The sequence below is a fragment of the Marmota flaviventris genome, chromosome 18 (genome assembly GCF_047511675.1).
Source record: "Marmota flaviventris isolate mMarFla1 chromosome 18, mMarFla1.hap1, whole genome shotgun sequence".
In the NCBI taxonomy this organism is placed as follows: domain Eukaryota; kingdom Metazoa; phylum Chordata; class Mammalia; order Rodentia; family Sciuridae; genus Marmota; species Marmota flaviventris.
Genome location: NC_092515.1, coordinates 13,278,217 through 13,299,564, shown reverse-complemented (window position 1 = coordinate 13,299,564; position 21,348 = coordinate 13,278,217). Strand labels below are relative to the sequence as shown.

Sequence of the window (21,348 nt, the reverse complement as noted above, 5' to 3'; positions counted from 1 at the left end):
AACAACAAGGTTTGCTGGCAAAGACCTGGAGCTAGGAAGAGGCAAAGAAAGTGCTCAGAGACAGCATGGCCTTGACAATACCTTGATTTTGGACTTCAAGTCTCCAGAACTGCAAAGAATAAATTTATACTGTTTTAAATCATCTAGTATGTGATATTTTGTTATGACAGGCTTAGGAAATGATATGGGAATTACAGGGACAGATCTGAAAAGTTTAACCACAAGGCAGAGATTTCGAGGATGTGGAGTGGACTGCACTTCTGGGGAAGGTCTACACTTGGGTGTTCTTGGAGATCACCAGCTCCGGCTCAGGTTGACTCCTTTATAGGAAATGTCATTAAAATTCCTCTTGTCAGGCTCGGGGGTGTAACTCTGTATAGTTCTTGCCCAGTAAGTTCAAAGCCATAAGCTGATTCTAAGTACTGGAGAGAGAAAAAGATGGAGAGAGGGAGACATAAAAGGAAAGAGGGAGAGAGGGAGAGGGTAAGGGAGAGGGAGAGGGAGAGAGAATGGGAGAAAGAAGAAGAAAGAGGAGAAGTTCTTCTTGCCCAGGAAATCTTACCCAGGGACTGTGACTAGAATTCAATGGTTCTGTGGACTCCTTGAATTTATAACCAAAACCCACTGATTACAAATATCATGCAATCTGTTTGGGAAACATCATTCAATAAAGCACGGCTCTGTCTCAAAAATGAATTCATAATAATCCAAAACAGTTACTTGCTTTTCTATTAGGATAGTAAGAGGAAATTATGGAGCAAAAAAAGAAGAAAAGTCAAGGTGGCAGAGACTAGGAGGTTGTATTTCCCGATTTCCCTCATAGTTGTTAGGACGAAGAACATCGGCACATGTCTTATGTAAGTAAGAACTGCATCTTCTTGTGTTGAGTGCATGTGACTTGGGGGATTGTTTGTTACAGCAGCTAGCTCACTAAGATGAGGGTCCAAGCACACCTTCTTGGAATTGTACAAAAATCCCTTCCCCTTTCTTCCTCAATTCGCCAGCTATCTGTAATCCTCAGTGGCACTGCTGCATCCCCACACCATTCACTCACCTCTGTCTCTTTGCTCTTCACCTTTTCTTCCATCAATCACCTTCCTCACCTGGCCTTCATATATGTGCTGCACAACTGCTTCATGGAATTATAAACTGTCTTCTGCTCTCAGTGTTTCTTCCCCAAGTCTAAGCACCCCACAAGTCCTCTATTACTATTACTATTCTTCTCTACAGTGCCCCCCACTCCTTTCTTAGTTTTTCAGGTGAAATTGACTGTGGTCATTCATTTGTCAATCATTCTTTCATGTTAAATACATATAGACTTTTGAGTATGGTGGGTGATGGGTTAATCCAGAAATAGTCTGAAAAAATAAGATACTTTAATTCTCTTACAAATTCTAGACATTCAGCAGTTGTCAGCACAAGATCATTATGGTTCTCCACAGGGTTGGGCTCTTCTACTTTATTGCTCTACTGTGTGTTTTCCACTCTCAGGATCACATCATGGTGCATGATGACTGCTGGAGCACCAGGCATTGATTACACATCCCAGCTGTCAGAAAAGAGGAAAGGACCAGGTGTGGTGGGACAGGCCTCCAATCCCAATGATTCAGGAGGCTGAGGCAGGAGGATTCCAAGTTAAAGATCAACCTCAGCAATTTAGTGAGGCCCTAAGCAACTTAGCAAAATCCTGTCTCAAAATAAAAAATAAGAAGGGCTGGGGATGTAGCTCAAGTGTTAAGCATCCCTGGGTTCAATCCCTAGTGCCAAAAAAGAAGAGAAGAGAAGAGAAAAGGAGAGGAGAGAGAGGAGAGGAGAGTGAGGTAGGAGAGAGGAGAAAGAAGGAAATATAAGAAGGAAATGGGGTCATGGAGTTAAGGCATGTGTCATTGATAGAGATACCAAGAGGGTGCCACATGGCCATTCTACTAAGTCCCATTGGCCAGAACTGAGTTATGTTGCCACATTCACCTGTAAGTGAGGCTGGGAAATGTATTTTATTTAACTCTAGGTGGCTCTATGCCCAATGACAACCTGGAATTTCTGTTGCTGTGGAAGAAGAGATAAGCAGATTTCAGGGAAAAATTGGTGGACTCTATTGGAGTGCCTATAGGCTTATTTTTCTAGGGATAAAATTTCTGACTTTTATCAGATTTCCAAACATGAAGGAACAAAAGTTGTCATGAACCACTGAAACAAAGGGCAGAGATACTGAGCTAAAACTAGACAGACAAATACAAAGAAGTGTCTATGATTGGAAGCCATGCTAGAGCTTGACGAGGGGTCTTGGAACTTCCTGAAGTTTTATTCAAAACTCAGTGCAGAGCCACATTTTTCTGTGAAGGAGGATGAAAAGTTTTCATCAGGTTTTCTTGAGGGTCCACAAGCCCTCAAAAAATGGAAAAGATGCGCAGATCACACTCTGGCTTCCCACTGAACACGTGGGAAACCAAGGCCCTGAGGGAAAGGTTCCTGCTTGTTGTCACTGGGTGTCCCTGGGTACGTGGAGCCAGCATTAAAGTTGTGTGTGTGTGTGTGTGTGTGTGTGTTTGTGTGTGTGTGTCTTTTACCTCCTGACACTGGAAATGGTCCCACCCACTGCCTCATGGGTGCTTTTCCTGTTCAGATCATTCAGTCCTTGCAACAACCTGAGGCAGGTCTCATAACACTTGTTTTATCGCTGCAGTAATTTGGCTGAGACAAGTGAGATGACTTTCCCTGGGTCACAATTAATAATTTGCCATGTGACTTTTAAAAAAAATGTAATCACCTTTTTTTATTGGTAGGAAACTAAGAAATTTCATGAACTACGAAATTGTTTGTAGAATCCATAACATGATCAAAGGTTTTAAATAGAGTTCATGTCTTAACTCTCATTTCCCACTTTTAATCAATAAAAAAATGACCTCTTTTAATGAGGTGGAAAAAAGGATCCAATATTTATCATACTGAAAATAATCCTCCTTAATTTAATAATCCTTCTCTCTAACCTCTTTGCCTTCAGTAAGTAGGATTTCAGAGCATGAAAGTAGATGGGTTTTATATGGCTTCATAGTTCCTGAAAATATTAACTAAAATAAAATTCCAACAATGCCGCAGCCTGGCTGGGCACAAAATAACCGAGCCACCACGAGGCACTTGTAGGTTCAAAACAAAACTCCTTTATTGCCCAAACTCCTGCGAACGCCACCCACGCAGCCCTTTCAGGAACACCACACACCAACTGGAACTCCCTCCACTGGAACTTCACCAACCAACGTGAACTCTCCAGGAATCCCCGCAAGAGCTCAACCGGAACTCAAAGGGAACTCCGCGGGAACTCAAAGGGAACTCTGCGAGAACTCAAAAGTAGCAGGCGCCCGAGGCAGCAGGAGCCGCCCTATTGCCGGAGGGCAGGGGTCTAATATACAACTGAATACACAGCCTGTTTCAATCCAGCATCATCCAGTCACAGCAATTATACACAGCTTAACTTAATTATCATCATCTTAATGGCTTGCTGGCATCACCTCTCAACCATTACTTCTGGCAACATGCCAGGGGCCATTCCGGCTTGGCTGTGGCTCTCAACACAATCTAGTAAACATAGTAACTAATGCCACTTTATCAATTTTATACTTGTGGCACAGTGTATGGTTTCAGGAGTAAAAGAAGCAAGAGGAGTTTCACATGACACTTGAAACCCTGCATTATGTGAGTTTTAAGTTTAGCCGACCCTGTTTATTCCTGACCTCAAGGGCAAGCAGGCCTGCTTACAAACAAGCAGCACCTACAGGTGGTTCTTAGGTTAAACGTGTTCACACTCTTCACAGTAACGTGGATATTATGAAGATGGCGATTGTATGTCACTAGTCAGTGAAACCTCTTCCTTCCTTCATGGTTTCTTTAGTCAATTTTTTTCAGAAGACAACAGCTTTTCAAAAAAGTCTGAATCTTCTAAGGACAGCTCATCTCCTGGTAAAAGCTAGAACATCCCACTAGCCTTGGGATGTGATCCACAGCCATCTGCCAGATCCTTCTGACCCACAAATTTGTTGAGAGAGAGAGAGAGAGAGAGAGAGAGAGAGAGAGAGAGAGAGAGAGAGAGAGAGATGGAGATGAAGTTCTCATCTTGGGCCTGTGGGGGTGCCAAACAATTTTTTTCAGATAGGAAATTTATAGTTGCCTCTGATGGAGATGACCATGGTCATCTAACACTGGCCAAGTTTGTGAACAGGGTGCAGTTTACATAGACACCTGAAGAAGATCATGTCAAAGGCTGACTTTCCCCTCTCAGGAACAGTGTGATCCAGCTGTCTCCATTGTCCTGGAGTGCATACAGGAGCAAGAAGTGGTGCAGGTTATATTGGGAAAAGGTATAACAGCAGCCACACCCCAAAAACCCCAACATGGCATCTGAGGAGCTTCTCTTCCTGCCTCTCCCTTTCCCGCTGGCGCCAATATTCAAATCCCGCTGACGGAAAACCTTAGCCCCAATAAGAACTAACTTCTTGGGCTCTGGAACTTACATCTGGAAGAACTTACCAATAAATGGGTGACCCGTCATTTACCTAAGCCCTGCCACCTCTCCTTAGATCTATATAAGCCCACAGCCATTTGTAATAAAGTGGAACGTCTCCGGTGATTTGTGTCATGTGGTGTCTTCCATTCGTTATTTGGTGCCGTGTCTTTCAGTGGTGCCGAAACCCGGGAGACGGCGTGCTCGACAAACCGAGCCCCGTCTCCGCCACCGCCGTCACCACCCACACATTTTGCCCTCGTCTATCTTTTTGGGCGCTGGCTCCCTGCACTAATCCCTGATCTGGTTTAGGTAAGTTCCCCCTTCCCGGTGCGCCAACTCCCTTCAGGCTGACAGCAGGAACCACGACCGTGATCGTCCGGCACGCCCCTGACGCCCTGTAGGGAGGAGGGAACCCACCCCACTAAGACCTTCACTGGCCGCAGTGGACCCTCTGGTGATCTCACTTCCCTTTGGGGCGTGAGGCTTCTGGGTTTATACGAGAGGCTCCCTAGTTTCTTCCTCCCCCGCGGGAGCTGTGTCCCACTGGAGCTGTGTCCCACTGGAGCTGCGTCCCACTGGAGCTGTGTCCCGCAGGAGCTACATTCAGCTCAGACCTGAACTTCCAGCCTGGAGCTGCATTCTGCAGGAGCTGGAGTCCCATTCCTTTCATTCCTGACTCTTTTGCTGCAGCCGAAAAACTTTCCTGATGTCAGGTTGCCTGCGGCCCCGGCCCTGTTGGCCTCACAGATCTCACTTTACTGGTGATGACCGGGTAGTGCTCTCTGTATTTCCTCACGATGGTTGGTCATTTTGGGGATGCCCACTTGACCCCCGTTCGCCCTGAGCTTTCAGAAAGCTATTCCTCCCGGGTTTTCCCTTTGTCTCTCTCTTACTCTTATTCTCTCTCTCCTTGTGACTATGGGTACCTCTTTGTACCTGAAGCCTCACCTGTCAAATATGGTGGAAATATGACTGTATGGGGTCCTGTCCAGCGAGGTTTCAACGAGTAAGACTGCATCACCTGGTTGAAGAGGGTCCGTTTTAATTCCTGCGTGTTCTCTTAGGAGTTTGTATAGAAGCATGAGATAGGGCAGGTAGGACACAAGGGGAGGAGGAGTGACAGGAAAGTTTTAGTTGATTAAGAAAGGTGCCCATAGAACAGCTCAAAGGGGCTAAGGCCTGAGGGGGCTCTAGGGGTTGCCCGAATTTGGGTGAGGGCTAATGGCAAAAGATTGGGCCAGGACAGTCTGAGTTCAATAGCAAGTTTAGTGAGATGATCCTTGAGAATGCCATTAGGCCTCTCAACCTTACCCGAGGATTGGGGTCAGTGGGGGATGTGGAGCCTCCAAGTGATGTTAAGGCCTTTGGAAACTAGTTAAACAATCCGAGAAGTGAAGGCTGGACCGTTCTGTTACTGGATGGAGACAGGAAGTTCGAACCTAGGAATGATCTGCTCAATGAGGATGGAGGCGACAGTGTTAGCAGTTTTCCTGGAGGTAGGGAAGGCTTCTATCCAACTGTAAGAGAGTGCTATCCCCAAATTACAAATAGTTAAATCCTGTGTCAAGGCCTGACCAAAATGGTAGGGACTGTCCTTGAAGTCTTGGGGTAGGCCTGTCCATATCAGCTGTTGAAACCTAAAGAATGTAAGGTCTTCCCATGTGAAGGCAAAGAAGTCAGAATGGAGATGTCTCAGACCTAGGGATCAACTAGATCAGGGGTCAATGGCACAGTAGGTACTGTCAGGTCATTAGAGAGGGTAAGAGTTAAAGGCTGAAGGAGATGGGTGGTAGTATTCTTGGGGTGTAATTGGAGGGTGGCTCCTAATAATTGGAGAACATCTCTGCCTAGGAGAGGAACTGGACAGGATGGAATGACCAGAATAGTGAGTGAATGGGTGTCTCTCTGGGGCACAGGCCAGCTTTACAGTTCTGTTTGGGGAAAAGGGATTGTCATCAATCCCCATAATTGAGACCTGGGAAGGAAACAGAGGCCTAGAATGGGCAGGCAAGACAGAATAGGTAGCCCCCGTGTCCACAAGGAATGGACTTACTCGCTGCCTGGAGCACTACCCTGGGCTCAGAGAGGGCTGAGGGGGTCTTTGAATCTGGGCTTCTTCAGTCTTCTGCGAACCCCAAAATTTCAGGAGAAGGGACTGCCTGACTGGTCATACCCCTGCGTAGAGGTGCCGAGGAAGGGCCAGCCATGGGGCAGTCAATCTTCCAATGTCCTGTCTGCTTACAGGTGGGGCATGGCCTGGAAGGAGTCCGTGGGTTTGGGCATTGGCGAGCCCAGTGACCTTCCTATCCATATTTGAGGCAAGCCTCTGGTGGAGAGGAATGTTGGTTCCCCTCTGAAACTTTTGCCGGAGATGTAGGCCTCAGGGCTGCTGCCAAGGCCTGGGTTTGGGGTGTTACCTTTTTCTTCTGCAATGGAGCCTGCTTTAAAAGCCATTTTTACCAGATCTCAGATAGGGGTCCAAGGGTCCTCCTTAGCTCATTTGAGTTTTTTTTTCTTTTTTCTGATATCATAGGCCAATTGAGTAATGAAATGGGTTGCTAACACTGTAGCCCTGATGGGAGACTCAAGATCTAGCTTAGTGTATTTGGTTAGGGCCTCTGTAAGGCGGTTGAGAAATAAGGATGGATTTTCATCAGGATTCTGAGTAATGTCCTTCAGTTTATCAAAGTTAACTACCTTATTAGAAACTGCTTGCATGCCTGCTATAAGATATTGGACCATGCGAGCACAGTGACAGTGACCATCTGTTACTTCTGTTCCAGCACAACCAGGAATTAAATCGGACCCTCTTCAACCAGGTGATGCAGTCTTACTTCTAGAGCTACATTCTCAGTCGTTGAAACCTCGCTGGACAGGACCCCATACAGTCATATTTCCACCATGCTGGGGTCCAGCAAACTCAAAAGTTTCTCACCAGCCCTCTCCTGTTACTAATCATTAATCTCTCTCAAGCTTCTATCCCAACCCACAGATGGTGCTTCTACATCCAAGCGGCATGGCAACAGGATGGCACCACCCGCTCTCAGTTTATGGGCCAAGGCGATTGCCCTTTCACTGGCTGTAATTGGGCCCTTAATGTTACTGGATTCAACTAGGCCACCTCATCCCACTTATGTTTAGCAATACTATGCTTCATAGCATATCAAACTGAGGAATCCTGTTGAAGCCATATCACCAGGAGGCTGCCCCACCTGCTGACAACAAGACAACCCCAGAGGAACTTCAAGAGTCATCTCCTAGACCTCCCCTTTACTCCTGCTCTCCACATCCCAACTATCCTCTAAAGCTTCGCCTGTCCTGCGTAACCACACATACTCCACCATGACTCCCACTCTTCTAATTGGTATTTTCACTGTCATCACCCTTCTCCCGGGGACATCATCGTCCTCCTCTTATACTTGGAGATTCAAAGTTAGAGAGACATATGTCCAAGGCAGCACTCATTATACTCGCCTGGTTTCTTCAGTTGATTGCGCCCCTACAAGATGTAATGCATCTATCTTCCTTCCCCTCTCCTCCCAGAATTCTGAACTTTTAAAAACAGCCACTAGGCCTTACCTTTGCTTCTTATATGATCAGACACAGGATTACTGCAAATGGTGGCCCAAAATCTATGGGGGGTGCCCCTATTGATAATGCAACATTCATAACCCACGTGCATGCGTTGGGGGTTCCTGCGTTGGAAATTTCAGATCGATCTTGGGGGGGCTATCAATTGGCTATCATTGACCCCAACCATTCATGCTGGACCTCTAGGGTAAATGCTTCCTTCTACTGTGACATATCCTCTTCCACCCCCTGTGGCTCCATCTCCATCTCCTGGGAGCTTCAACCCTCCCAGCCCTCAGTAGCTATAATCTCTACTGACATAAAGCATTCCGAACAGCAGTTGTTAGGCTCCATACAGGATCCATATGAGCCTAATACCGGGAGTTCACCATAGTATTCATGGCTACGACTACTTGCCGAAACCGTAACCTTCTTAAATCAAACCCTCCCCGCCATTGCACCAACTCATTGCTACTTATGCGCCTCTCTGACTCGACCTTTGCTTGCAGTGGTTCCCTTAAACTTCTCGGCTTCTGACTTCTCAAATTTCTCCACTCCATCTGCCCACCATTCTCTCCGGACCCTTTCACCTGATGCTCCATTATGGGAGCCCGAGGAGTCTAACCATACTGTGATTCCCTGGCGCTGCTTCCTGGGCTTGGGTGTCTCCCAGTCAGAGTTTTGCACTCCAACATCACCTTTAACTTCACCCTCTATGCACCACTTGGCTCATTCTTCTGGTGTAATGGTTTTCTCACCACTATCTTATCCACCAACACCTCCGCCCCATGTATACTGGTAACACTTGTCCCGCAATTGACTCTCTATGCACCTGATGAAGTACAGGCCCTCTTGTCTCCCCCTGTGCAAAGTAGGCGGGCTGCTTTCCTTCCAGTAATGGTGGGTCTCTCACTGGCTGCATCTGCGGCAGGAGCAGGAATTTCTGGTGGAGCTCTAGGACACTCCTTATGGGCTGTACAGGACTTAAAATTCTAAACTTGAACAAGCGCTCACTTCTACAGCAGAATCTCTAGCATCTTTACAAAGGCAGGTCACATCCTTGGCTCAAGTTACTCTTCAAAACTGACAAGCTATAGACTTATTCACGGCCAAAAAAGGTGGAACCTGCCTCTTCTTGAGGGAAGAATGCTGTTACTACATCAATGAATCAGGCCTTGTGGAAACTAATGTAGGCTCACCGACTTGGCTACCTCTTTGAAAAATCCACCAAACCAAAACCCATTTGCCACCTTCCATTTAGCCAACTTCCAATCATGGCTGTTGCCTCTTTTAGGGCCCATATGTCTCCTTTTTCTGATGTGTCTGTTCCTGCCCTGTCTGCTTCGCTTCCTACAGGGCCAATTACAGAATATCTCTAAGCAAACTTTCAACCAGCTTCTGCTTAGGCACTATCAGCCTCTGATGACTGATGAACCCCCGACATCTTCAAGAAAACAGCTCACTCAGTGCTGAAGCTCACTACCAGGCACGATGGAATGCAACGGACATCGGACAGTGGAAGACAACGAGCTGGGAGAATCTCTTAATCTGCCACCCTGGATTCTTGAGTCTTTATGTCCTTTTAAGCCTCCTCATGGCACTTGGCCTCTTCTCTGTCAGTCCCCCAACATGGAACTTCTGCCAAGAACTGATCTTTGCTTTAATCTTTATCTTCATCCTGTTTTTGTTCGCTCTGATCTTCTTCAGGTGCTGGTGACACTATGTCAAGGCAACGCTTCCAATATTTCCTGGAGTCTCTATTACAGGACCAATGGCTGATACCAACAATCTCCTCCATCCAGGACTGGTTCGATGCCATCGACGACTTGTGGCTTCAGGGAATTTTCATAGACTTCACCCCTACCAAAGCAGCTGTCTATAGCCACTGGGCTTTATTTCTGGTTGCCATGATATCCCCCGACCTGCTCCCTGAACATTCCTCCACTTCCCCTTCTAGGCCCTACGCCACCCCCACACAGCAGGAAGCAGCTGGATCTGAACAATGATGCCCCAGTCCCTAAGAAAACAAAAAGGGAGGAATATTGGGAAAAGGTATAATGGCAGCCACATCCCCAAAACCCCAACATGGCGTATGAGGAGCTTCTCTTCCTGCCTCTCCCTTTCCCGCCGGCACCAATTCTCCCGCCAGTGCCAATATTTAAATCCCGCTGACGGGAACCTTAGCCCCAATAAGAACTAACTTCTTGGGCTCCGGAACTGACATCTGGAAGAACTTACCAATAAACAGGTGGCCCGTCATTTACCTAAGCCCTGCCACCTCTCCTTAGATCTATATAAGCCCACAGCCATTGTAATAAAGTGGAACCTCTCCGGTGATTTGCGTCGTGTGGTGTCTTTCATTCGTAGTGTGGTGTCTTTCAGGTTACAGAGGCCAAGTGGCCAAGCTTGGCAGTGATCTAGAGGCTTGGCCAAGCTCCAGAATGGGGTTTCTAGGGGCTGGTGGGGGACCCCTGGGCTATAGCCCCTCTTGCTGGGAGATTCATCACTTTGCCCTTAGTCACTGAGGCATGCAGATGCCACGCACACTGCTTGGTCTTTGGGAACTGTGTTTAGCATTTGTGATCTTCACTGGATCCAATCTGTGAAGGCAGGGAAGAGGCACAGGAATTGGGAAGCAAGGCCCTTAGGAAAGTGATTGACTGTGGAACAAAGAAACTTCAGGATCGCACAGCAAGGAACTGGGTATGCTGGGATTTGAAGTTAGAAATGTCTAAATCTTTACACACACACACACACATACACACACATACACACACACACATTCCAGCAAAGATAAATCCATACAACCAGCCTTTGATGGTTATTATTTAGTATCATCTTGAGTAGCAAAGATGTGTTGACTAATACCATTTAATTGACTTACTTTTCTTACTATTTGAAATTTTCATCTTTATTTATTAAAAAAACATTTAGCTTTACTCCTAACCAAAGGATGAACACAGGAGTCAGCCCTGTTGTTGATCAAGACTATCTGAATCAGCTTGAGAGATAGGGAAACTGAGGCCCAGAGGTTGGATGGCTCACCCAGTGAAGAAAAGATGGAGTTTGAACTTGAACACAAACTCTCTGAACCCTAAACTCTGTAACCTAAGCAGATACCCAGGAGCCTTCCACAACCCACAGGAAATGCTACCAGGGGTTGAGCTGAGAGAAAAACGGAGGGACTGGAAATATGAAGAAAGGGGAATGGCCCCTGTAGATTTCCCTGGGTGAATTTGATTCACTTTTATCCAGGTGGGAGATTATAGGTTATATAACCCCTCCCCTCAATAATGCAGTCTCTTTCCTGATGGTATCCATTCCCAGAAAACTTGAATCTCAGGGTGATCAGATTTCAGAACAAGCTGATCTCTCAGAACCTATTTATGCAGGACCTGGGCCCAGGACACTATCTAACCTGGTGCCATGGAGCTGGGAGGGGCCTTCACCATTTTTCTGGCACTCTGCTTGTCTTGCCTTCTCGTCCTCATTGCTTGGAAACGAATCAACAAGAGGGGAAAGCTCCCCCCAGGTCCCACACCAATTCCTTTCTTGGGGAACCTGCTCCAAATCAGCCCTAATGCCCCTTTTCAGTGTTTCATGAAGGTAAGTTTGTTCATTTCCTCTCCTGGGGATAGAAGCAATGAATCATATAGCCAGATACGTGTAGACCTTATGACTTCTGAAACAGACTCTGAGAGACTGAGAACCTGAGAATTCTGAAATTCCAGGTGCATTGGAATAAAAGTCTCATGATCTCAGGACTTTGGAATCACAGGCTCAGGATTTTGGAATCTTATATCCTTGAACCTAAGGACTCTCGTACTTAGATTTTTACTAGTACTTTGAGACTCTGTACCATGAAATCTCAGGCTTCTAGGAATTCAGCATTTCAGAGAGAGAGAAGTATAGATCTCAGAGTTCATGTAATCCAGCTCCATCATTTTACAGATGAGGAAACTGGCATTTCAGAGTTGAGGATGGTTTGTGCTCAGGATCCCAGGAGTGAAGATTTCCATGCCTTTTCCCAATAGTCTTTCCAAGATTACCTTGATCTGTTGTACCCATATTTATATCCTCTGAATTCTCCTTCCCCTAAAATCCTTGACTGGTTTCTATGTGTGCTCTAATTGAACCCTCCTCTGGTGTCCTGCTTCACTCCCAGCTCCGGAAGAAGTATGGCCCCATGTTCACTGTGTACCTGGGCCCGCGGCCAGTAGTTATTTTGTGTGGACATGAACTGGTGAAGGAGGCTCTGGTTGACCGAGCAGATGAGTTCAGTGGCCGTGGAGAAATGGCTACATTAGACAAAAACTTCCAAGGTCATGGTAGGTAACTACAATCACCAGAAATTATTACAATGTACTAAGTGTGTTCCAGGTTCTTTGGTAAGTGCTCTACAGGAATTATTGCATTAACTCCTTTGAGAAAGCCATTAATATTAAACTAATTTACAAAAGAAAAAGCACTGGTGAGGAAGATGAGGTAATGTCCCACAGAAGTGCTGGAATCACTTTGCTTTGAAGACATCTGATTCTAACATGATCACTTACTATGTTATTTCAGTTCTTACATTCAATGAATTAGTGCGTGACAATCTTTGTGCACCAGTTGAAGCATTCATAGCCAACCCTGTTTCTTATCTTCATACACATACCTAGCACATAGGTCTCTGACTCTTAGGAGGATTATTTTCTAGTGTTACCCACATACCTACTGTTAATTCCCTATATACTTTAATCCAAAGCAGTTTCATTCATTCCATCTTTTCAAATCTCTCTCCCTCCCTCTGATTTTTCTTCCTTCTATCCATTATTCAAATCCACCAAAGCATATTCATTATTCTTTATATGCAAACATCTATTATATTATGTATATATCAATTAATATTCCACCCATCCATCCATTTCTTAATCCTTCCATCATTTGTTTATCTCTTAATCTTTCCATCTACCTTCAAACCATTATCCATTCATCTCAAACCATCCACACATTAACATTTCACTTAGCTACTCAATCTTTCAATTTTCTACCCATTGGTCATATAGTCATAAACTCTTCCTTTCATTGATAAATCTACCCGGAAATGTTATTAAACAATTTACCAATCCACACAGCTGGTGATTTCTAAATAAATATTACTACATGGTAACTCCTTCAGTGTAGGTGTATTGATGTACAAGTACAAGCTCCTGTGTATACATATGTGTTGATCTAGAGAATAGGTGTGGTGCACAGAAAATAGAACTGTGTTCTAATTCCAGGGTGCTGTATGTGGCATTAAACCCTACCTCCTCCACCTTCCCCCCCACTCACTAAGTAATTTACCCAGTTCTAGCTCTTTCCTATAGGAAACTCTCTGTAATCTCCCCACCATTATTCCTAGCCTGACTCCCTTTTCCTCTGCCTCAGTCTGGACTGCTTTTGAGGGTACTGAAGGAAGGGAATCTTAGTCTCCCCATAGAGCCTGCAAGGTCAAGAGGAACTTCTTCAAGAATAAAAATCATTTATAGTCCACCCTATCCTTGCCTAGCACACAGCTGAGCACAGAGAGGGGAAGGGAGGCAGGAGCCTGACACTCAGATCCTGGCAGGTATAGCTATGGCCAATGGAGAACGATGGAAGATTCTCCGACGTTTTTCTCTGACCATCCTGCGGGACTTTGGGATGGGAAAGCGGAGCATCGAGGAGCGGATCCAGGAGGAGGCTGGCTACCTGCTGGAGGAATTCCGGAAGACCAAGGGTATGGGGGTCACAGGGGAGGGCTACTAGGTGACTGGGTGCTTATGGAGAGTATAGTTATAGAAGATGGACCTTGGTGGAAAAAAACACTCAAATGAAGAGGATGGAGAATATTATAGATATGCTAAGCTATCAGCCATGTTCCATGGTAAAAATCAACATGGATGGCCCTCAGAGACCATTTGTCTAGAACCTTTTACCTCTGGATCTCACTGTGACTGTGTGCCCATGATATAATAATATGTAGATTAGGATGATATATGAGTTTGTGTATTTTTTTGGAGGCAGGATCAAATTTCATTATGTTTATAGATTTTTATTGTGGTGAATAACATCAAAATTACCATCTTCACCATTTTTAGTTGTACAATTCAGTAGGGTTAGGTATATTCATATTGTTGGAAAACAAATCTTTAAAATTTTTTTTTCATCTTGCAAATCAAAAACTCTTTACCTATTTCATTATTCTTTTAAAAGAATTCCAATTCCCAACCAAAAATAGGGTCTGTAACCAATGAAGTTTAGAGAGAAAAGACCCAGGGGCTGAGAAATATGTAAAGAAAAATAGATAAGAGCTAGAAACAGAGATAGCTTTCTTTAAATCAGATTTTACATCTGGATTCCATGGATAATTTATAGGATCTTTACAAAGGCTTTGAAAAGACATGTACCCTCACAAGTTATTTGTCAAAATGTGCACTTGTAAATATGTACATTTTTTTCTGAAGCAACTGTTTCCAAATCTACTTCCTTGACCTGCATTCCATTTTACAGACGGTGCAGCTGAGGTCTTGGGAAGGATTTCCTTCATAGCCTAAGTGGAATCCATGGTAGAGTTAGACAGAGTCCAGGCATCATTCTTCTTCTTCTTCTTCTTCTTCTTCTTCTTCTTCTCCTTCTCCTTCTCCTTCTCCTTCTCCTTCTCCTTCTCCTTCTCCTTCTCCTTCTCCTTCTCCTTCTCCTTCTCCTTCTCCTTCTCCTTCTCCTCCTTCTCCTCCTTCTCCTCCTCCTCCTCCTCCTCCTTCTTCTTCTTCTTCTTTTTTTGTTCTTTTCAGTGCTGGGAATCGAAACCAGGGACTCATGCCTGCTAGGGAAGCACTCTACTACTAAGCTGCACCACCAGTCCTTCTTTTTAAAATATGGCCCTTACCATTGCTTTCCTCCCAAATCTGTGACTCATTTTTTCTTTTTTAAGTCATAGATAGACACAGTACCCTTTTCTTAATTTTTTTTAGTTGTCAATGAACCTTTATTTTATTTATTTATATGTGGTGCTGAGAATCAAACCCAGGGCCTTGCACATACTAGGCAAGCACTCTACCACTGAGGTATGACCACAGCCCCAGATACAATATGTTTTTTAAAATTTATTTTTATATGGTTTTAAGGATCACACCCAGTGCCTCACATGTGCTAGGCAAGCATTCTACCATTAAGTACAACCCCAGCCCCAAATTTATGACTCTTATCCACAACTGCATGTAAGCAACAATGTAACAAAGAAATAATTAAGCCTCACCAGCATTTATTGAGTGTTAAATCCATGTCGGGCACTGTGCTAAGCATTTTGCATGGATCATAACATGGAATCTGCATGAACAAAGGAGGTGGTCTTTAAGCCAGTTTCCAGATTGAGAAATCTAGACTCAAACCCCAAAATGAGCTAATTCACATATACTATTAAGCAGTAGATACAAGACCCAAATCTACCAATGGATGATTCCACATCCCTGATTACTAATTTTCACCTCCAACATAGACAATTTCCATCACCAGGTGCCCCCATCGATCCCACCTTCTTCCTAAGCCGTACTGTTTCCAATGTCATCAGTTCGATTGTCTTTGGAAGCCGCTTTGACTATGAGGACAAGGAATTCCTAAACCTGCTGCGGATGATCAATGAGAGCTTCATAGAGATGAGCACCCCCTGGGCACAGGTACCACTGGTCACTTCTCTGCCCACTTCCAGTCTGAGTTCAATAGGCACTTGCCTGTACCTCACTTAATCTTCTCCACAGCCCTGGAAGACAACTATCAATATGCCCAAATCTCTAGGAAGCCAAAAGCCACACCTGGTTCTCAGACCCAGCACTGCATTTTGAGCCCAGCTCCCTGAATCTAGACACAACCCGCCTGGTGACCAGTACCCACTCCTAAATAATCTTCTTTGCCTGTTCCCCGCAGCTCTATGAGATGTACTCAGGAATCATGCAATATTTGCCAGGAAGACACAAACACCTCTACTATATGATAGAGGATCTTAAGGACTTTGTTGCATCCAGAGTGAAGATCAACGAGGCATCCCTTGACCCCCACCATCCCCGAGACTTCATCGACTGCTTCCTCATCAAGATGCACCAGGTGCTTGCTTCCCTCCCCCAATACCCTTCTCTCATCTCCTCCGGGTATCTGAACCTTTAAGCCCCCTCTGCAGAGGTTGGGGCAAAAAGAGCAAGTACTCCCATGCTTCACTCTATCCATAGATGGGATACAGAAATTATGAAAGTAGAAACTCTCACAACCTTTAAACTTTTTTTTAAGTTGATGAAATAAAATTTATTTTTATTGACATGCATTAAATGCATATATTAGTGGGTGATCACTGGTGTGATATTTCCATACATCATAAGGCAGGCACTGATCAAATTCAACCTTTCTTTTCCACCCACTTCTTTCCAATCACTAGTAATAACAATTCTTCTTTCTGGTTGAGTTTTTAGCTTCTACATGTGAGAGAATATGCGGTATTTGTCTTTCTGTGTCTGGCTAATTTCATTTAACATAATGACCTCTGGTTTTATCCATTTTGCTGCAGATGGAAGGATTTCCTTCTTCCTTGTGGATGACTAGCTTCCCATTGTATATGGATATGGTACCTTTTTTTCTATCAAAAATAAGATTCAAATCCAGAAATTTTAGTAACAAGGAAACTGAAAATCTTACATTTTTCCAATCATATATGCCAGAGACTTAATGGTTGTAGAAAAGCAGAGTGAATCTTTAGCATTTTCGAATTTGGGAAATTTAGAAGCTTAGTTATTTTTAAAAATATATTTTTAGTTAGATGGACACAATGTTTTTCTTTTATTTGTTTATTTTTATGTGGTGCCAGGGATCAAACCCAGTGCCTCACACATGCTAGGCAAGTACTCTACCACTGAGCCACAACCCTGGCTCCTAGAAGGTTAGTTTTTTAAAAAATTGGAGCTCAATCTTTAATAATTTTAAAGTCTTAGAGATGTAAAAATTTAGAGGCTTAATACGTTGTATCATTGATTCTTAGAATTGTAGACATCTGTAAATTTCTATTTTTATCTTATAGAACCTTAGCCCTTGGATATGCAGATGCTAACACACAACAAGTGGGTAGGGGAAGAATAGAAATTCACTGGATTAGACAAAGGGGAATAAAGGGAAGTAGGGGTGGATAGGAAAAGAAAAGGCAGTGGAATGAATGGGACATAACTTTTCTATGTTCATATATGAATACATCACCATGAAACTCCACATCATGTACAACCACAAGAATGGGATCCTAATTAGAATAAGTTATACTCCATGTATGTATAATGTGTCAAAATATACTCTACTGTCATGCATATCTAAAAAGGACAAACAAAAAAGTAAATAGGAAAAAAAGAAACTTAGTACTTAGTAGTTTAAAATTATAAACTCTAATATTTATAATTATAAACTTCAAATCTTACAAGGCACTGCTCCCTTCTCCTCTCTCCTTCTCTGTCCACTCCAGCTGCAGTGCCCTCTGCCCTGTTCTTCCTCTAACACACCAGGATCAGGACCTCAGCTCCTGCCTCAGGATCTTTGCTCTGGTTGTTTCTTCTCCCAGCTTGGCTTACCCATCTATTGCCTTTTCAAAAATGCCTACACTATTCACAGGGAGAAAATAAAGACTTAAGATGGTAGCTATTTATTATCTCCTCACTTTCAGGAAAAAAATGATCCCCACACAGAATTCAACCTCAAGAATTTGGTTCTTACCACGCTCAACCTCTTCTTTGCGGGCACAGAAACAGTGAGCTCCACACTACGCTATGGATTTTTGCTGCTAATGAAGCATCCTGAAGTGGAAGGTGAGTGTCCTCCCGGAATGGCCCATCCTATCTGGCACCTCCTGGTCCTACCAGGACATAATCTTGAAAATTTAGGGTTCCACAACCTTAGATAACTCTTCACCCTTCAGAACGCCAGGACATGGGATCTTGAAATCTCTGGATTGGGGGCCACTAACCCAACCTTCAACTTGGTGTCTCTTGTAAGAGGCAGCTTCAAACCACATACATGTGTTACCTTAAAGTCCTGGAGTCAGAAGTTCAGAGAGGTTTGACGAGGCTGAAACCAAGGGGGGAGCCTTTTCCAGCATTAACAGCTTCCTCTTTTGTATTTCTGGGTTCGTGGCTCTTTCTTGCTGCTTCAAGGCTAGTAGTGCAGATCTCTCCTTGCCTCCTCAGCTGCCACGTCCCCTTTTCCTACTCTGGTCCTCCAGCCTCTCTTATAACAGACACACGTGATTGATTATACTAGGGCCCTTCTGGATGATCCAGGCTAATCTCTCCCTCTCGAGATCCTTTATTTAATGGCATCTGTGACACCTCTTTTGTCCTTTTGTTGTCCTTTATTACATAACTTTCACAGGCTTCAGGGATTAGGAGGTATAGACGTCTTTGATGACCACAATGGAGCTGAAGGTATTGCCAAAATCAAATAGAATCCATCTTCATTCGGCTACAGTCTGGTCTGGTTGGTAACTCTAGTCATGAGAAATTTGTTTGTCACTTACAAAAAAAAAATCTCCAATTTGGACACTCTTTCTAGTGTGGCAGTTTGAACCAAGCCAAAGCCTTTTTTTTTTTTTTTTGGTTAAAAGGCTGTGTGTGGAAGCCCAGCCGGAAGCAGGATATTGGCCTGCTCATCTGTCTTCCTTGGCTCATTGGTGTTTCCAGGTCCAGGTCAAATGCTCCAGCTAGCATCCAGGCTGGAGGCCTGTGCCTCCCAGGGTCTGATGGACATTTCTTGAGTACCACTGATGTGTCGGTTGTCAAGTGTGGATGATGGCCTTCACCTCAGAGCTCATTTGCTGGAGATTCTTAACTTCGTGGCATTCGCAAACAGAAGCTCCTCCTGCCCTCCCTGTCTTATTTTCTGCCTTCTTCCAGACAAGATCCATAAAGAGATTAACCAGGTGATTGGCCCCCACCGGATGCCACGTGTGGAAGACAGGGTCAAGATGCCTTACACAGATGCCGTCATCCACGAGATCCAAAGACTGACAGACATTGTGCCCATGGGTGTCCCCCACAATGTCATCCAGGACACTCATTTCCGAGGCTACTTTCTGCCCAAGGTTTGGTCACACTCTCACTGTTTCATTCTCCATGGCACCCTTCTCTCCACGTGGTCCTCCCTTCCATGGATTAACCAGGCCTGACCCTGCTTAGCTTCCAAAATCAGATGAGGTCTGGTGGGTGCAGGCTAGTATGGCTGCAGACTCTTGGTTCACCAACCCCTGTCCAATACTGATTTCTTCTAATTGCTCCCCTCTTCACCCCAGGGCACAGATGTCTTTCCTGTGATTGGCTCAGTCCTCAAAGACCCCAAATACTTCCGCTACCCAGATGCCTTCTATCCTGAACACTTCCTGGATGAACAGGGACGCTTCAAGAAGAACGAGGCCTTCGTGCCTTTCTCCTCTGGTAGGTTTCAATGTATGGGTTTCTCCAGGGACATTTTAGAACCTTTTCTTGAAGCCCAAGTCAGAGTGGAAGCTGAAGACTATGTACTGAAACTCTCAAATCCTAAAATTCCTGAATCAGGGAATATTAAAACCACTGGCTCTCATGTTTAGAAAAAAAAATGTTAGAGTAGAGCAACAAAATTTTCCTATTAAGAACCAAATACAAAATATTTTAGTTTTTCCCAGCCTTGTGATCCTTGTCTGAACTACTCACCCTTTATATTGTACTATGGAAGTGACCATCAACAACACTGAAACAAATGAGCATATGTGTGAGCCTATGAAATTTTATTTATGGACACTGAAATTTGAATTTCATACTTTTGAAAAATTTTTGAGGAACTGAAATGAAGAGAAGTTTGAAATTCTTGGGTCATTTAGAAACTTTCCATTGGAATCAATGGAATCTGAGGCAGAGAGAAGTAGCTGCCAGTGTTGAGCCCTTCTAAGAAGCAAGTCCTAGCTGAGCATGGACAGGAGGAGCCCACTGAGTCTTGCTAATGACCCTATAAAGTGGACACAGTCATGACTCTTGAGATGCTGATGAGGCAGCTGAGGCCCACTGGGGTGATCAGGCCAGATGCCTCCCAGGCCCTCAGTACCTAGCAGATATGACCTGACCTCCCACCCTGTTCTGTGCCTGCAGGAAAACGCATCTGCCTGGGGGAGGCCCTGGCCCGCATGGAACTCTTCCTCTACTTCACCTCCATCCTTCAGAACTTCTCTTTACGTTCACTGGTCCCCGTGGCAGACATTGACATCACTCCCAGGATGTCAGGCTTCGGCAACATCCCCCCAACTTACAAGCTCTGCCTTGTGGCCCACTGAGCGCCCCCTACTGGCCAGGCAAGACCAGTCTGAGAGCTGAGCTCTTCTTCTTGCTCCCGGACACACCCACCCTCCTCATGTCTCCAAATTCTCCCCATAACCCTAAGAGAAAGCACTCTCACTACTGTGATGGGACCACAGGTCAGAGGATGACATCCCAAAACACACAGCTGTATGTCTTTGTTTTAGAAAAGCTACAAAGTGCCCAACATCTGGCACAAGCCCATAGGTTTAAGTTCACAGTTTCCTCTGCCTTGTTTCTAGCTGCAGCAAACTTCTGTAGATTCTGTCTTTATGTTGTTCCCTTGCCTGAGCCCTGATAGTGATCATAATATAGTTCACAATCTTTTCTGGTTTATTTTGATCTGCATTCCCCCCAATAAAATCAACACAGAGCTCAAGACTGTTACATATAGGAAATTTATTGTGCATTGTGTGAAACAGTATATAAAGTACAGAAAACCATCTGAAGTGAGCTTTTGGACTTCCTCATCACTGGTCATCTTCTCTGACAGCCCCATCTCCAGGGACTCCTCACTTGTTGGGCCACCACATGTGACATTCTTGCCTCGAGTATCTTGAGTGGCATTACTCTCCCCACCATAACTTTTTTTGCCATCCTCACTCTCCTGATTGCTCTGATCAAACACCAAATTCTGCACACTACCCATTCCATTTTGAAGGTAGTTCAGTTGTTCATAGCCTATTATTCCATTTCTAAACTCCTGATGAGTTATTTTATTTATTCAACCAAAACGTATCAAATATCCAACATGTGCTGGCACACCCTTCATGGACGTAGGATCTTTCAGTGAAAAATAACTGATAAAATTCTCGCCCTCATGGAGCTTAGGTGCTAGTGCAAAAGGTTGACAATGAAGCATAAAATTTGATGATTTTAAATAGTAAAGGTTGCTATGTGTTGGAACATAATTGGTCAGCTTACAAAATCAATGAG

At 44.4% G+C, this 21,348-nt stretch overlaps 1 protein-coding gene across 1 annotated transcript; it reads left to right on the top strand.

The window, feature by feature from the left end:
- The first annotated feature begins 11,494 nt into the window (after nucleotides 1–11,494).
- Nucleotides 11,495–20,390, top strand: LOC139702639 (cytochrome P450 2G1). Its single transcript, XM_071604151.1, has 9 exons — nucleotides 11,495–11,674; nucleotides 12,234–12,396; nucleotides 13,662–13,811; nucleotides 15,587–15,747; nucleotides 15,995–16,171; nucleotides 17,760–17,901; nucleotides 18,985–19,172; nucleotides 19,380–19,521; nucleotides 20,209–20,390. Exons 1-9 carry the CDS (start codon nucleotides 11,495–11,497, stop codon nucleotides 20,388–20,390), a joined length of 1,485 nt encoding a protein of 494 aa, XP_071460252.1.
- The last annotated feature ends 958 nt before the right edge of the window (nucleotides 20,391–21,348 follow it).

Coding starts and splice junctions, on each gene's coding strand:
- LOC139702639 (XM_071604151.1), top strand. CDS start 11,495: ATGGAGCTGGGAGGGGCCTTCACCATTTTTCTGGCACTCTGCTTGTCT. Junction 12,397..13,661: donor CAAAAACTTCCAAGGTCATG/GTAGGTAACTAC, acceptor AGATCCTGGCAG/GTATAGCTATGGCCAATGGA. Junction 13,812..15,586: donor GGAATTCCGGAAGACCAAGG/GTATGGGGGTCA, acceptor TTCCATCACCAG/GTGCCCCCATCGATCCCACC.